The following is a 17,360-nucleotide window of genomic DNA, read 5'->3' as shown; positions in this document are numbered from 1 at the left end:
GGCCAGCCAGCTCAAATCTTGATGTGGTCCAGTATTTGAAAGTGAGCTGCTGGCGCAAACACCATGGAGCTTCCACCGTCTCTGAAATGTGGCTCATACAAAGTGGTGCCGTGAGCTCGGATTAAAACCACATTAAAGTCACTTCAGACTGATGCAGCTAAATGAGGTTGTTGGTCACTAAAAGCATAACCCCATACTGCCCAGGTGTGGTGTCATTACTGTTCCCTGTGTCCTCCAATCACAGGACATACCATTTCTGTGACTCAACACAGTCTGCCTTACACTTGAGAGGTGGTGTGGAAGGCAACGGGAGCAGGTGATTATTTCCCAGAAAGAAAAAAAGGGTGTACCAGTTTTACAGGGAGTCACCAATCAGGGGGAATAGGAAGGTACACATATAGAGAGAAATATTTAATAAGCCACATGATAAATCACACATTGCTGCCAATGGAACACAGTGTTAAATGGGTATTTACCACATAGTAAAGGGGCTATTCTGCTTCTTTCCAGCAGCACGTTAATTATTAGCTCAAAATGATCCACATTTATCTTATAATGAGCGTTGGTGAGCCATTCATTTCATCCTCCATCTGAAACATGTTGTTTATATCAATTCCTCTTTCTTTAAAGCCATCATTGTTCTGATTGGCTGCTTCTCCCAAGCAGAATACATGATTATTGCCAAATGTATTTGCTTGTCTGCCTCGACACGGATGTGAACTTAAGAGACATCCCACTTTTAATCCATAGGGTTGAATATGATGTCAACCCACCCTTTGCAGCTATAACAGCTTCAACTCTTCTGGGAAGGGTTTCCACAAGGTTTAGGAGTGTGTGCATGATCATTTTTGATTATTCTTCCAGACACTGATGTTGGATGAGAAGCCCTGGCTCACAGTGTCCACTTTAATTGACTGTCCCAAAGCTGTTCTGTCAGGTTGACCTGCAGGACAGTCAAGTTTTCAGCTGCTCCGCCATGGAAACAAAGGGAAGTTCTCTACGAGCTGTTCTTGAGCTAGTGAAGGCCACATGAAGTTTGGAGGTCTGTACCGACTGACTCTGCAGAAAGTCGGCGACCTCTGGGCACTATGTGCCCCAGCATCTCCTGACCCCACTCTGGGATTTTACGTGGCCTACCACTCTGTGTCTCAGTTGCTTCCACATTGTTAGAATACAAATAACAGTTGATTGCTGAATATTTAGTAGCAAGGAAATTACAATACTGCATTTGTTGGACAAATGGCATCCTATCACGGTACCACGCTGGAAAACACTGAGTGCCTAAGAGTGACCCATTCTTTAAAAGATGTTTGTAGAAGTAGTTTGCATGCCTAGGTGCTTTATTTTATACACCTGTGCAAGTGACTGGAACACCTGAATTCACTGATTTGGACAGTGAGTGAATACTTTTTACAGTGTAGTGGATGTTTTCATGAGATGATCATATTAGGGATATCGGTTTTCAGTGGTATCATATAAGGGAAAAAATGTCTGAAATGGATTATTGAGCTCAGGCTTGTACAAATCATATGTTCAAGGTTGCTTTTCAGGGTTTCAAAGCGTTTTACAATGTCATGAAAAAAATGATCATTGTTGGCAGCTTCAGCCACATGGCACTGGACCTGCTGTACGCCATTTAAAATCTGGAAATATACAACTGATCATCAGGAACCAGAAAAAAGAAAAGAAAATGTGATAGTAGTATCCAGTGGTCCACAGTTGTGACATGTAAAACTAATTTTTATTTGTGTTTCTCACACAATACCCCTCACAGACAAAAGCACCTCGTGTCCCCACCACCCTGCCCACCCGCCAAGCTGAAAAGCACCAAACACCTGAAAATGCAAATGCAAGGGAGGAGGTGCAGGTTTTCTGGCACAATATCTCCATGCAGTCCCTTAGTAAACAAGGACAAACCCAGTTTTATTGTTTAGTGGCTGAAAAAGGGGGGCTGCTAATCCTCAGCAAATATCCTCTTTTTTAATTCAGTGGTCTGTTTGCAGTGAAGCTGCTCTGCTGCTCGAGTTACAGTCTTCCAGGATTGCGTTATTTCTAAAGTATGTTATTTTAAAAAGTATTTTTTTAATTATATAAAATTTGAACCACAATTCAAAGTAAAACAAGAGTCTTCAGTATTGTTATAAAGCTGTTTAAAATCCCAGAATATTGCCATAAGCTATGTATATATATATATATATATATATATATGTGTGTGTATGTATGTATGTATGTATGTATGTATGTATGTATATATATATATATATATATAGATAGATATATATAGATATAGATAGATATCTATATCTGTATATATCTATATATATGTGTGTATGTATGTATGTATGTATATATATATATATATAACGTACCAATTAGTAATTGGATGAAATGGATGGAATGATGATAGTGTAGCAGTATAAGTACAGCTGTTGACTTTAGTTAATCAGTGGGGCAGTGAAACACTAGGCCAGTACAAAATCAAAAACTACTCAGGATGTTGGAAGCAGTCGATGTGCAGGAGACCTTGAAGTGGATATTGACCAGAGCTCTACGTATTCCATATGGACAAAGTTATTGGCCCATTACAAAGTGGAAGCATTGTATTACTGCAAAGCAAACCACAAAGACACAGCTATGAAAGTAACGTAAAAGTTGCCAACACTCTGCTGACTCAGTAATTGCAGAGTTCTGCCATCCTGTGGCATTAACATCAGCTCAAAAACGTCATAGTTATGTAATTTTCTGGCACAATATCTCCATGCAGTCCATGCAGGTGTTTGTTATTTTGTTTTAATCAGTACAGTACATCCCACATATCCCAAGACATAGAAATGGTAAAATGAATCACAAAAGTCATTATTTTGGAAGGAAACCTTTGAAACAAGATTTAGAATTAATTAGGTAAAAATACTGTTTTTTCTTTCCAATCATTTTTTTTTTATCACAATCGAGCGAAGGAACACTTTTTCCAGATTTTTTGACTGTTCCTTTACATAGTCAGAAACTCCCCAAATATCATAAAAGAAAATCAAGTCAATAAAAGCAATGCAAGAAGCTTTTTTGCTGCCATGAAATTAGTCTCCCCTGCATCTGATTAGCAAGCCCATCACCGAAAAGATAAAAATCACATTCGATTATGTTTGACAGGTCATTTTGCTGGCCCAGAAATCTTTCTCTGATTTATTTTACATAATAATCATTACCCAGTGCAGCTACAGATGGCAGTATTTGTCAGCGCCCATTATTAAACCTCCACCCAGCATTGAGTTCAGATAATCCAATTCCATTTTCAAACATATATAGAATTTGTTCACTGTGTGATGACACAGTACTGCAGTTACTGAAAGAGCTATTGACCGTAAATTGGCTTCCATTATGTCTCTTCTCTTAGTGAAAGGTTTCACAGTAAATAACCCTTTTTTCCAAGGTCCATGTGGTTGGACATTTATCCTCCATCAAAGAGAACATTAATGACATCTGTCAGCAACATCAGGCAAACCCATCTGAGTTGAATTTCAGGAAATTTGGTGAACAGGTAAACCTCGACTAAAGGAAGAACTTGTTAAATATTGACGCAAATGATTGATGACTCTGCCTGTAGCAGCAATGGACATTTTTCCATTGCTGCTACAGGCAGAAAATTGCACCAAGGCTAAGCAGCTAGTACCTTCAATGGGACTGATTTAAAGCCTTTAAATTCTTTCAATTCAGTTTTATTTACACTACCAGTCAAAAAATTGGACACGCCTTCTCTTTTATTGGTTTTTCTTTATTTTCACGACTATTTACATTGTAGATTCTCACTGAACCCATCAAAACTATGAATGAACACATATGGAATTTTGTAGTAAATAAAAAAGTGTGAAATAACTCAAAATAGGTTTTATATTTTAGATTCTTTAAAATAGCCGCCCTTTGCTTTCCTTACTGCTTTGCACACTCTTGGCATTCTCTCGATGAGCTTCTTGAGATCGTCACCTGAAATGGTTTTCCAACAGTCTTGAAGGAGTTCCCAGAGATGTGGAGCACTTGTTGGCCCTTTTGCCTTCACTCTGTGGTCCATCTCATCCCAAACCATCTCGATTAAGTTTAGGTCAGGTGACTGTGGAGGCCAGGCCATCTGGTGTAGCACTCCATCACTCTCCGTCTTGGTCAAATTGTCCTTACACAGCCTGGAGGTGTGTTTGGGGTCATTGTGCTGTTGAAAAATAAATCATGGTCAAACTAACTGCAAACCAGATGGGATGGCATGTCGCTGCAGGATGCTGTGGTAATGTCCCCAACAGTGTCACCAGCAAAGAACCCCCACACCATAACACCTCCTCCTCCATGCTTCACAGTGGGAACCATGCACGTAGAGACCATCCGTTCACCTTTTCTGTGTCTCAAAAAGACACGGCGAGTGGAAGGCCAAAAATCTCAAATCTGGACTCATCAGACCAAAGCACAGATTTCCACTGGTCTAATGTCCGTTCCTTGTGTTTCTTGGCCCAAACAAATCTCTTCTGCTTGTTGCTTTTCCTTGGTCGTGATTTCTTAGCAGCTTTTTGACCATAAAGGCCTGATTCGCACAGTCTTCTCAAAACAGTTGATGTAGAGATGTGTCAGCAGCAGAGGTGACTCTTGTTCTTCCTTTCCTGGGGCGGTCCTCATATGAGCCAGTTTTGTCACAATGCTTTATGGTTTTGGGGTCTGCACTTGAGGACACATTCAAAGTTTTAGTAATTTTCAGGACTGACTGACCTTCAGCTCTTAAAGTATTGATGGACTGTTGTTTCTCTATACTTAGCTGATTGGTTCTTGCCATAATATGAATTCTAACAGTTGTCAAATAGGGCTGTCAGCTGTGTACCAACCTGACTTCTGCACAACACAACTGATGGTCCCAACCCCATTAAGACGGCAAGAAACTCCACAAATAAACCCTGACAAGACACACCTGTGAAGTGAAAACCATTTCAGGTGACGCTACGTATTTTTGACGCTCATCGAGAGAAGGCCAAGGGTTTGCAGCCCTGTCAACAAAGCAAAGGGTGGCTACTTTGAGGAATCTAAAATATAAGACATATTCAGAGTTATTTATCATTTTTTCTTTGCTACATAATTCCATATATCTTGTTTCATATATTTGATGCCTTCAGTATGTAACTACAATATAGAAAGTAGTAAAAATAAGGAAAAAACATTAAATGAGAAAGTGTGCCCAAACTTTTGACTGGTAGTGTATATAGGACCAATTTACAACAACAGTCAGGTGCTTAATATTGTAAGGTAAAGACAATAATACAACAATACAGAGAAACACCAACAATGAGACAACCCTCTATGACCAGGCAATTTGGCAAAGGTGGGAAGGAAAAACAGTTTTAATTTAGCTACTGAAGCTGAATTACCCCTGCACAAGGGTCACCCAAACAAATGGAACGTTGGCTTAAAGGGAGGGGGAATAGACTAGTGTAAGATAAAGGTTATTTTGAACTATGAATCTAATATGAATCTCCTGTTAATTTCTTACAGTCTATCTGTGACTCACCTCTAGAATAAAAATATGTGGCTGGGAATTAGCATGATAGGTTCCCTTTATGGAGCAACAGAAACTACATTTGTATCTGTCATAGAATGGATTTAAAGAAATTCTTATTTTATATTTATTTATTTATTTGAATGTCCCCTATTCTGGAGACAGCATCCATCTCTGCACGTGTGTCTTTGATAACCTGTTTATCCATTTCGAGGCTCCAAAAAAGCCAATTTCCATCAGTCTTAATGGTGCAGTACAACTGAGGAGCAAGTGTTTCTCTCAGGTCGTCTCCTTCTGTTACGCATAGATGAGTTGCCAGCCTATAAGTGGCATATTCCACGGCAGATGGTCCACGATATGAAGCACTGCTGTAGGGGAGCAGGAGGATAGACAGAGAGAGAGAGAGAGGGCCAGAGCCAGTCATTGAACACTAGAATGACATCTGAAAATGAAGCCACAATTGTCCCTCACTTTTCACCTCTGTCCAATCACGTGCAGCCTTCTAGTGTGCAGTAACATCCAACTGCATTTCTGTGTTACCACTCAAGGCACGCAGCAGCTGATGCGTTATAATACTGTCAAAGTCTAATGTTCAAGGCTTTTAAAATGTTCTCTCTTCATCATGAAGCAAATTAGAAACCTCCCCATTATGACTGCAATCAGTTTCATATATTGAGATGGAACATAATATTCTTGATGGATGCGTTCATGGCCTCGCTAATTTCACTTATTAATTCAGAGTATTTTTCGATAGCAGCTGTATTCCTGACAGGCATTATGCAAGCAATCCGACACCTTGAAAACATGTTTTGAATTAGTGGCTTTACCTTGTTTCAAAGATGCTTTTAAGCTGCTCTATCTTTCTTTGTTAGTCTAGTCTCTTTATGATAGTGATTTCTGTTAAATGGCGATCTCAGTATAAAAGGTAGCAAACGATAAAACTAACAAGCCATCATTACAGGCACTTTGCACTCATGCAGCTCTCCACATCAGAGCTGTGCTTCAATCATTTTCTTTAAAAATACCTAGTGTGGTGCAACATATGAAGGATATTTACATTTCAAAAGCATGCATCATTAAATATGAGAAATGGAATATGTGTCACAAGATGCTGGCCATGAATAAGAGTCAGAAAAAACATGTTACATATTCAGTGCTAGGTTTAAGTAACCTTACAAAGTCTGCACTGTAAATTAAAACAAGACCTCCTGTGAGAGGCCACATAGTGCTTCAGGCTAAATGGTAATGCAATTTTTATTGCTGTGTTATCGCTGTAACATTTGACAATCAGCACTTCAAAGAAGTGATGGGGATTTAATTAGTTTGCGGGCATTTGTCGTGAACTGATGTATGGCACAACTTTAACATATTTAAGAGGCCAGTCACTGAACTTACTACCATTTATTGCTATTGCCATTGACCCCCAACCGGTTGCGGAAGAGCCTGGTTCTGCCTGAGAGGTTCCTTCCTGCTAAAAGGGAGTTTTTCCTTCCCACTGTCACTGTCACCAAGTACTTGCTCAGGGGTGATTGTTGGTTTTTCTCTCCATTATCGTGGGGCCTTTACCTTACAATAAGAAGAACGTTGAGATGATTGTTACCGTGAATTGAGGAGAACATGACTGTCTGTAATAAGCTGTATGAAATCCAGTATTCTTGAGGGCATTTTGTTCAAAAACAGTAAAGAAAAAAGAATAAAGCTTCAAATCATTTTGATTCTGTGGACAATGATTGCATGCCTCACTTCTAAGAGAACCCTTTGATTCCATAAAATGTTAAACTTACATTGGCATGGCAGAAGGTTTGTGAATTCCTCTTGGCTCGAGTATTTCATCCACTAATTGTTCAGATATTTTGGTAAAAGCCAAAAAGTGTCAATCTGACAGTGGTGTTGCATATAAAGACAAGAAACTTTCCAAATTCCAAAGCATTTATCCTCTGGGTTCCAGTTTTTTTTTTTAGATATTTCAGTCCTGACAAGGGGTGTAGGACCTCCACTGACCAACAAACTGACATTGCCATCCCTAAAGCTGTGCCGCTAGTGTGTAACAATCAAGAAACATCAGTGTATCTCAGTGCTGTTGAAACAGACTAGTCATGCATTAAAAGATGCAATCAGCAGTCCTCACTCCATCATGCTCAAAAAAAGAAAGCACAAGACCTCCATCATGGCTGCCACAGGGGTTTTTACAGTACTTGAAAACCCCACAAAGGTTCATGTTCAGTCGTGGCTGAGCATTCATGTCGCTCAGGTTTTGTGTTCTTGTTTTCATTTTGAAAAGCTCATCTAAAATGTCAAACCTTTGGGTGTCACTGTGAAGAACAAGGGACGCAATCCAGTGCTTAGAGTTTAAGCATATTCCCAAAGCAGCTGACGCTGGAAATGAACCTCGACTGACCTTCTGTACAATGTGCTTGCAGGCTCTTTCTTTTCTTTTCCTTCACTTTTTTAGTCAGCTAATCGTTACTAAGCACAGTAAACTCTTACTTTTGGACAGAAAGTCCTTTCTTCTTAAAATATCTTAGTCTATTTATATGTATATATGTGTATACGTGATTTGAACTTCTTAATCCTTTAAGTGGTTGTGATTCAGGACCACAGGCTTGTTGAAAAAGAGGAATGATGTCTTCTATTAGCTTGCATTATATAAAAAAGCTAGAAGAAATCAAATTTAATTAACTGGCTTTGTTTAGAGGGATGTGGCAGAAGAAGGCCTCTCTTGTCTTCTTTGTTTGGAGAGTTGGAAGGGAGAATATTAGAACCAAGGCCACAGACAGCTGTAATTTATAAGATTGTGAAAGAACATGTGGCTTCAGGGGGCTTTTAAAAGCATGAAGGCTCTTGTAGCTATGGAGATACACTGGCAACACAATGGTAATACTGTCTGCAGAAAAGATAACTGTAAAACACACACCAAGAGAAATATGATGGCAATAATATTTGCCAACTACATCCCTCTTGCATCATGGTGATTGCTCCTCTTGGTTATAGATGGCTATCCTCTAAATTAGACCATTTACATAATTAGTCTGGTTGCCAGTACAGGGCACGACAAGCCTTGCCACTTGCTCATTACTGCTGTCACTCATTTTTGCATGTCAAACTGGTTCAACTTGTCAATTGAGCTCAGCTTTTTTTCTTTTACTTACAAGGAGACACCAGTGTTGTTGATGTATTAGCTTTCAAGAAAATTCAATTCCCAATGTGCTTGCTAGTGCTTGTGTCTAATGTCTACCCCCGAGCAATGCCCTGCATGTGAAACTGTGCCATTTTAAGGTTGAACATCTCCAGAATTAGTACAGAACATAGTTGCTCCAGCTTTAAAGCCTTTTGAGCAGGCCATTCTCCTTGTAAGCACTCCATGGAAAAAGCACTTTTACATGTCACTGAAGTGGAACAATGGGCTTGTAACAGAAGTATATATGGGAAACACATATCTGACAACACGCTACATTAAAAGAAAAATCGATTTTTATTAAGAAAAAGTCAAGCCACTTATATTATCTTTTTCTTTAAAAGTAGCCTAGAGGCTCTCTTTTTACCATTACCCTTTAACATGTACCAGGTCCCCAGTTGCCTGTTTAGAGTTTTGAGAGAAACTAATAGATAGAAACAGTCAGTTAAAATCTAGTAAGATGTGTGGGTACATAAAGAATGGTGTCTGGGTCCAGATCCAGACTGCTGGCCACCTATTGGTGAGGGCATAGAACAGAATTTATAATGGTCTATAACAAAATAATGCCACACTTCTTAATTATTTTAAACAACTCACAATATAAAACCTTTTTCTTTGGACAAGGTGTTTCCCTTAGATTATAAAATGTATTGACTTGGACAGTTTGCATTTTGGAAAACACTTCCCCCAAAAAACACTATCTGAGAGGCAGACTCACTTTAGCATTCTCTTGAACGACTAGTGTCCCCACAAATTCAAAACCTCCACATCAGTGCCGGTATAAGCAGTGGAATTAAACAGGAAATAAAAAACCTTCTTTTTAAAGTTTTCTTCAGAAAGTCACATGTTTTCAATAGTTCGTGACTCAAAGCATGCGCTAACCTCATCATCTGCTAGGTTGCCTGTGACCCATCTAGAGTTAGGCTTGGGCTAGGTTCATTTCTACCCATAATATGTAATTTTTACCTATTTGGTATTCCCAAATGACCATCTTATAATGCCCAAATTGCATCTTAGAGAGATAATTTGATAGATGACTTCTGTTTTCTGGAACTGTGTTGTTTAGCATGAGACTCAACAACACCTTAGCCCTACCAGTAAACTGTTTACTGGCCATCAGACAGTGTTGGGGAGTAACGGAATACATGTACCGCCGTTGTTCTGGGAATCCATCCTACCTGGCAAACCATCCTACATTCTGCGCATGCGCACAACACGAAATTAGGTGGCGAACCGTCCTACCTTTGTGAATATTAGCTAGAAAAATACTCTGACGGGTAAAATTAACTGCCAAACCATCCTACCTTTGTGAATGTCACCTACAAGCATACTTAAACAGCTAAAATTAAGTGGCAAATCGTCCTACTTTTGTTAATCTGAGCTAGAAGCATACTTTAACAGCTAAAATTAAGTGGCAAATCATCCTACCTTTCTTAATAAGAGCTAGAAACATACTCTGACGGGTAAGATTAAGTGCCAAACCATGCTATCTTTGTGAATGTTACCTACAAGCATACTTTAATGGGCAAAGTTAAGTGGCAAACCATCATACCTATTTAAATTGGTGCTGGAATTACTCTGTGACAGCAGAAATGTGCATAAACTACTTATGGTAGGACGTTTTGCCAAAGTAGGATGATTTGTCAGAACACCGTTACATATTTAAAATACAAAATATGAGTAACTGTATTCCGTTACAGTTACCATTTAAAAAGGTGGTATTCAGAATACAGTTACTTTGCTGAAATAAAGGGATTACACGGTGGTTTTTTCCTGTTTCATATGTTCGGCTATGCCCTCTTTAATTTTGGTTTCCACGCCCCAAACAAAACACGCATTAAGAGGCTCCTATGCCTGTGTCTCAATCTCGCGGCCCATGTCACCCCTACTTGTATGACGTTATTTTTGTGCCACTATTCTGAGCACACGTAAAAAGAATTTGAGCGCACAGAAAAATTTTTTGCAGGTGCAAGTGTTGCATTTTGAGGAGAAATTTATTTTGAGCGAAGAAAAGCTAAATTTGTGTGAACAAAACTCATTGCTGCGTGCAAAAAATGTATTTTTGTAATATTCACAAAAATAACGCCATATACTTGTGGCCGCATAATGATGTGAAGAAATATTTTAAAAAATTATTCACAAAAATGATTTAATATGAAGGCAATAGGCAGTGTTACAGGCATCGCCCTAAAGCAGACCTTCCCAAAGTGTGGGGCCCGCCCCTTAGGGGGGGGCGCAGAGCCATTGCAGGGGGGGCGCAGTATGAAAAGGGGAAAAAAAATGCTTGGACACTGCTAGCACGGGGCGCCCCACACAAACGCAAAGCAGGAGATGAAGCATAGCTGAATATGTTTCCAAACCAATTTCATTCTAAGCCAAAGACTAGAAAATATGGTGAAGCATATCTTCCCTTTGGTTTCACCTGCACAGGTGCCGAGGTAGGTCTCCCCTGCAGAATTGGTTTTCCCTTCGTCGGGAGCAGCGCCGGGCTGTTCAAATCACGGACAAACAGGATCCCACATTCTTGATTTTTAGTTCACAAACACTTGTTGTAATGACTAACTACTCCTGACATTTTGGAGGTGTTAGCTCTTTATACAGTAAAGTTACAGCGGGATCCAAATAATATCAGGCTGATCCTGCCACGATTTGTCTCCCGGTTCAAATCACGGACAAACAGTATCCCACAGCTGTTTATGTTTTTGAACCCATTTTGCACAGAGAGGCATTTTTTGAAAAATGTATTGATAGCAATGTTGAATATTATTACACAGGAAAAAAACAACTACACATAAAATAATTACACCATGACGCCTTTGCATTTCTAAATGGAGGGACAGTAACTGCGTGTGTGTATGTAAGCGTTTAAAAACTGAAGATAGTCAGATTAACAGTATTTTGTCTCTATCTGCCATTCTGCAATTCATGGGGGCACGAACATTTTTCTTGTAAAACAAAGGGGGGCCTAGCAAAAAAAGCTAGGAAACCACTGCCCTAAAGAATGTAGCCTCATGGGCAGTGTAGTCCGTGCTGCAGGGAGAATGGACTGCCATACACGTTATGTGTCTGTGAGCGAGGGAGGAGAAAAAGGAGGGTGGAAAAGTACGAGCTGTCACCGACCAGAAACGGGAGCTGGAAGCATGTAAATATAATAATAACCACTGCAGCCAAAAAGAGTGTCTGACGAGCCCAGTTGTAAGTAAGCTATTAAGACTCGACTGTACACTGTGTTCGTGTTTTTCTCCGAAACAATAAGTTTTGTTGAAACAGCCTTTCAACCCTCTCTCTGTCTCTCACTAGCAAAGTTGACCCAGATAACAAATTAAAGCTAGTTTTCAGCTACGAGCCCGACACAGAACCCGACATATTAGCCAGAGGTCCCTTTATTACGGTTCGGAGCCGCGGACCTGTTTTATATACGCGTGAAACAGTTTTCTATACCAGATCGCTGCAAAAAGTGCAGCCTTACCTAATGTCCACCCTACTGTTACTCGTTTTATATTAAGATTTAAAAATCTTGGGGCATATATTCTGTAATCTGTAGTGGAATACATTTTAAAAGTAACCTTCCCAACACTGCCATCGGATGTATGTTGCTTTAAGAGGTTAAGATGAAAACTACAGTAAATAATTCAAGAGTATTTGTTCACTATGGTTGTACATAATAGATTTCAAGGAAACAAGTTCTTCAGTTGGTCTGCAGTCCACTCAACTACTAACAAAAACTGGCTGTATATAACATATATAATTTAGGCATACAATAAAAACTGCATTGCTGCAACAATCTTTTCTGTATTCTTTATTTCAACTTTTATTTCTACCTTTCTCTCCCTTTCATATTCTTTCGTTTACACCAAATTCTCCATGTGGTTTCCAGACGGCTACCCACGAGATGAGATTGTGTACAAATGGAAGCGAAACTCAGTGGAGACATCTGATCAGAAATACTGGAGGCTTTACCAGTTTGACTTCATGGGGCTCAGAAACACTACGGATGTCCTCACGACTATGGCTGGTAAGTAAAGTGCTGAGAAAAGTTCAAGGAAAGGTTGAGAACTCTTCACTTCAGTGAGAGAGAACGTGCTGAACTATAGCGTTTCATACATTTTTGACAAATAATGGTAAGAAACTAAAGAAAATAGGCAATAGTGGAGGTCACAGGGCAACTGGAGTTGGCAGGGGTTCACAGTTAAGCTGAAGAACTGTTCAGCCTCTCGTGCTGCTTCACTACCTTGGCGCCTCAAGCTTCGCACACGTTAAGATTAGCACCATGCCCATAAATGTAATCATATAACTACAAGCTCAAAGCTCATAAGTATTCCCCTCGGGTGTAAGGCCAAATAGGTTTTTCCACTGACATTAATCACCAAGATTAAACATTAAAAAGGAAGTTTAATTATTCACTTCTTTCCTTCTCCCTTCCCATGCTGTTAGACCTTGTATACTTTGACAATTTAATGTAAGTTTAGGAAGGAGAAAAGTACTGTTGCCCCAACAGGTTCCTATAATTACATGCACATTTGGGAAAGGGTAGACAAGCTCTTAATGTATATTCATTCTTCCACATGACCCTTGGAGATAAAAACTGATACTGATGGCTTAAAAATGAGGCATAATGAACGAGGGATCTATCTCGAAGAACACTTCACACCAATTGTTAACCCCTTTTAACCTTGTTTATGAGTTGCATGTTCCCCGTGGTTTCAGCCATGCGCTCTTTTGTCTTCGGAGAGACATGCTCAGATCTGCATAATGTGACCTGATTCAGCTTTCTAAGAGCTGAACCTTCATTCATTAATATTCGAGGAAGTAGAGTATGATTAGGAGAGCGATAACAGGGAGTGGCATCAAATTATGGTGGTAATTAGTTGTACTGCTTTAGTTTTGTTTTACAAAATGTAGAAGCATTGTCGTTTTTTTGTAGTCATTTTCTTTCCAGTGCTTAAATACAGCATATAAGCTGTATAAAAAGTAAGGAAGCGTATGTTTGGTCGGTTATTTCTTTGTTGGAACAATGCTTCTTGGCAATAAATCTTATATAGTTTGATAAGCATATTTATTTCCCATTAAATTGTGCCACATTTGTAAGGAAAATACAATGCAGAGTTGAGTATGTGGGTTGTACCCTTGAAAAACCAACCAAATTGTCTCTGTGAGTGCCAAACAGCTTATTGTGCTACTGATTCTTGTTTTGAACTTCGGGTGAAATCAGGTGTGTACCTACAAATAGCGGCATCTGTGAGCATGGACCTTGCTATAGTGTTCAATTGGTGTCTGCTCTAAACATACTACCCTTGACTGATTTGGATAGTTTGAATTGTTTCTACAGACTTCAATCACCCAATCCAGTAAATCACACCAAACAGCAGTCAATGGCAGAATAAACTGTTTGGCATTGGCAGAGAAATTTCAAGGGTTTAATGTTGTACCATTTAAGGGGAAATAAACAGGCTTCCCACAGCATAAGATTTATTGCCAAGAAGCATTGTTACAACAAAGAAATATTCGACCTAACAGAAATTTCTGCTGGTGCTAGTTTAGTTTATTTGTTTCAGATCTGTTTTTATGCTTTTTAGTGGGGAGGGCTGATGTACAATTTAAAAAAAAAATGAAATTTTGCTATATTATGTTCTGAAAGTGCAACCAAAGCTTTGCCTCGGAAAAGAACAAAGGTGAGAGTTCATCAAGTACAATGATATTTTAAAAAAATAAATGAAGCCAACTGGGAAGCTGATTTCATAATCAAGTCAGTCCCCACAGACTCTTAAATATAGAGGCCCAACTTTTGACTTTTATGTATAGTTTCCCCCTTTATAACATCTGTATGGTAGTTAATTTTCTTTTAGGTCATTTTTGCTTTGACTGCTCTGATACAGGTTATTATAGCTTCAGGGTCTGTTAGATCTCATTTCCACTAACTGGAGTAACTGAACATAACCTCAGTAATTTCCAGCCATGCAAGAAGTTTGTGATTCAGTTTTGGTTTGTGAATTCCTAGTGTTTTTTTTGTTTTTTTTTTCAGATTGTTACTTATCAGTAATTAGTAGATATGTGTGTCTGTGCATTGTACCCATACAATTTGTGGATGTTTCACACCTTTTGGAAAAGACTTGCTATTGTGACCTTTTCTACACTACTGCTTGATTGGCATACACGGATGTGAGACATGCTTTAACAAACCTAGTTCCAAAACAGTTGGCGTGTTGCTGCCATCAAATTTAAAATGAGCTAATATTTATTTTCTTGAAATGACAGTTCAAACAGTTAAATAATTTTTTTTTCTTTATATAGCACCAAATCATAACAACAGTCAGCTCTATTAATACAATGAAAACCCCAGCAATCAAATGACCTCCTGTGAGAAAGCACTCTACAACTGTGGGGAGGAAAAACTCCCTTTTAACAGGAAGTAATCTGAACCAGGCTTAGGGAGGGGACAACCACAGTCCTTCACAAAAGCCTAATAATAACTAATGATTAAATATAAAGTGGCGCAAAGAAACACAAACATCATGGAAAACCTCACCAGCAGCCTAGGCCTGCTGCAGCATAACTAAGGGAGGATTTGGGGTCACCTGGTCCAACCTTAACTATAAACTTTATCAAAAAGTTTTAAACCTAATCTTAAAAGCAGAGTGGGTGTCTGCCTCTGAGTATTTTTTTAATTGAGACTGATTACATGTTTGTCAGACCTTGACAAACTTCAAGACTTTGAGTTTTGGCCAGTATGGTAAAAAAATTAAATAAATAAAAGTATGAATTTACCTAGATTTTGTTTGGAACTTTATTTGTTGAACTATATTACCCACTGGGAATACTGATGAAATCCCCTGTTTATATTTAAGAAAAAAATAGCGTTTAATCTTTGTGTTTCTGATCACAATACAAAATAAAAAATCAAAGTGACTGATGAACACTCTCATTCCAACAGTGACGGCCTTATAAATTATACGTTTTCCTGGACTCCTGCTGTATCGTCAAAACACATCCAAGCTAATTTTCTGCTGAGCTGCTCAAAAGCAATGGCAAACCTACACATCTACCTCATGCTGTTCAAGAAAATTAGCCATTTTCTCATTTATTACCTCGTTTCTTTTTCCTGTTTCACTTTGCTGGAGCGCTGTCTCCACACATATGATGATTAGATCCCCAGCTAAAAATACCTATCATTAATTTACATCATGACAAACCTCGAAAGTGCTGCGTTTCGCTTCTTCTTACCCTTGTTTCCCTCTCCCTCTGTCTCCCTCTTTGTGCTTTACCCTTCATCCCTCATAAACACATGGGTATGGGGCTGTTTTAATGAGGACGGAGTGGACAGATCCCTGGCCACAGCGCCACTGGGGACACCCCGCTGCAAATCCACCATCGTTATCAATTCAGCAGTGTCCTCTTCAAAAGGCCCCGATGTGGAATCCCAAACACTTCAGCTTTTTATTTAACCATCCCATTTCAAATTCTCCAAAAGCGTTTATGATGCCCTTTTATGCAGAAAAATTTCAAAGATCTTTTTACAAAGACTTCTTCTTCTGTTGAGAGAAAGGTGGAAATCCCAAGCCCTCACTCCCCTCCTCACGATTCGCATTTTCCATATGATGTTCCTTCTCATAGTCATTCAGTATTGGCCATTAACCCAGACATGACCACTACCAGCAGGCAAACAGACATTACAAAATTCAATTGTGCAGTCTCTGATCCTTTCCCTTCCCTTGAACAGTGATTGCCCACTCGTAGCTTAACAATCGTAGCTATGTACAGCAGATGAGTCGATTTAGTTGAAGCAGAAGCAGTGACGTTTATTAAAGCAATAACACAAGAGCAAAACTGTAACAAATGGATTAAAGCTTAACACTCCAATTTAAGGTGCTGTTGTTAACAGGTTTACATTAGTCTGTGGGCTTACAGGTTATGCTGAAAATAGTATTTTCATGACTGACACATTCACTTTTTAGGATTTTACTACTGTGTGAAAGCTGGACCTGGATCGTATCAACTTAACAGCTCTGCTCCGGTCTTAAGTGGATTTGGGAAGGTTTACACTCTACCAAACGCAGCCTAGGAAGCTTTTCTCCAAGCACATCAATCTGGTGTGTTACATTTTCTATTATCTTTATAGTTACTTAGTACCTCTACAAACCTATGATGTCCACCTTTTATGTACGGTCTATAGTTTAGATAAGACAACCTTTATTAGTCCCACTCGTGGGAAATTTGTTTAAAAAAAATTGCTAAAACTTTAGTTACAAAAAATTATGAGAAAATAAAGAGATAAGAAAGAAGCTCAGAATGAGCGGAGCTGCTGTAACAGGCTGCCACACACGGGGGGCGCCGGAACATTTGTCTTATCTTTTACAGATAAGATTTGACTTATCTTTTAGATTTATCTTTTACAGGTTTCCTTGAGCTAAACAAAGCCTTTTTAAAGTAATGTTTAGAGCTAACGTTAGCTCACTTAGTTTGATAACTACAGTTACTAATATCTGTGAATAAAAATGATGGTTTCTACCATTAAAACCCATGTGGTTTCATTTTAGCTCTTCTTCTAAATCAGACAATCAGACAATTAAATCAGACAATTTACTGCACACATGTTAAAATTAAATATTATAGTTCAGTCTTGGAACTTCTGAGAGAACATTTTCATTATCGTTATGCAGCCTGAGG

General features: G+C 39.0%; 1 protein-coding gene across 4 annotated transcripts in view; it reads left to right on the top strand.

Annotated features, from left to right (window-relative positions):
- The window catches only part of LOC134620725 (gamma-aminobutyric acid receptor subunit gamma-3-like), a 153,901-nt gene that overhangs the window by 102,526 nt on the left and 34,015 nt on the right, over nucleotides 1–17,360 (top strand). For all 4 annotated transcript variants that reach the window (XR_010092135.1, XR_010092136.1, XM_063466999.2 and 1 more), the window contains exon 7: nucleotides 12,574–12,711. Coding sequence is in view for 2 of the 4 variants with exons in the window: in XM_063466999.2 (XP_063323069.1) it covers nucleotides 12,574–12,711 (138 nt within the window). In the remaining 2 variants the exon portion in view is untranslated. The remainder of the gene's footprint in view (nucleotides 1–12,573; nucleotides 12,712–17,360) is intronic.

The sequence above is a fragment of the Pelmatolapia mariae genome, linkage group LG23, assembly GCF_036321145.2.
Source record: "Pelmatolapia mariae isolate MD_Pm_ZW linkage group LG23, Pm_UMD_F_2, whole genome shotgun sequence".
Classification (NCBI taxonomy): Eukaryota; Metazoa; Chordata; class Actinopteri; order Cichliformes; family Cichlidae; genus Pelmatolapia; species Pelmatolapia mariae.
The sequence above is the reverse complement of the archived record's forward strand: the minus strand, read 5'-3'. Positions and strand labels throughout refer to the sequence as shown.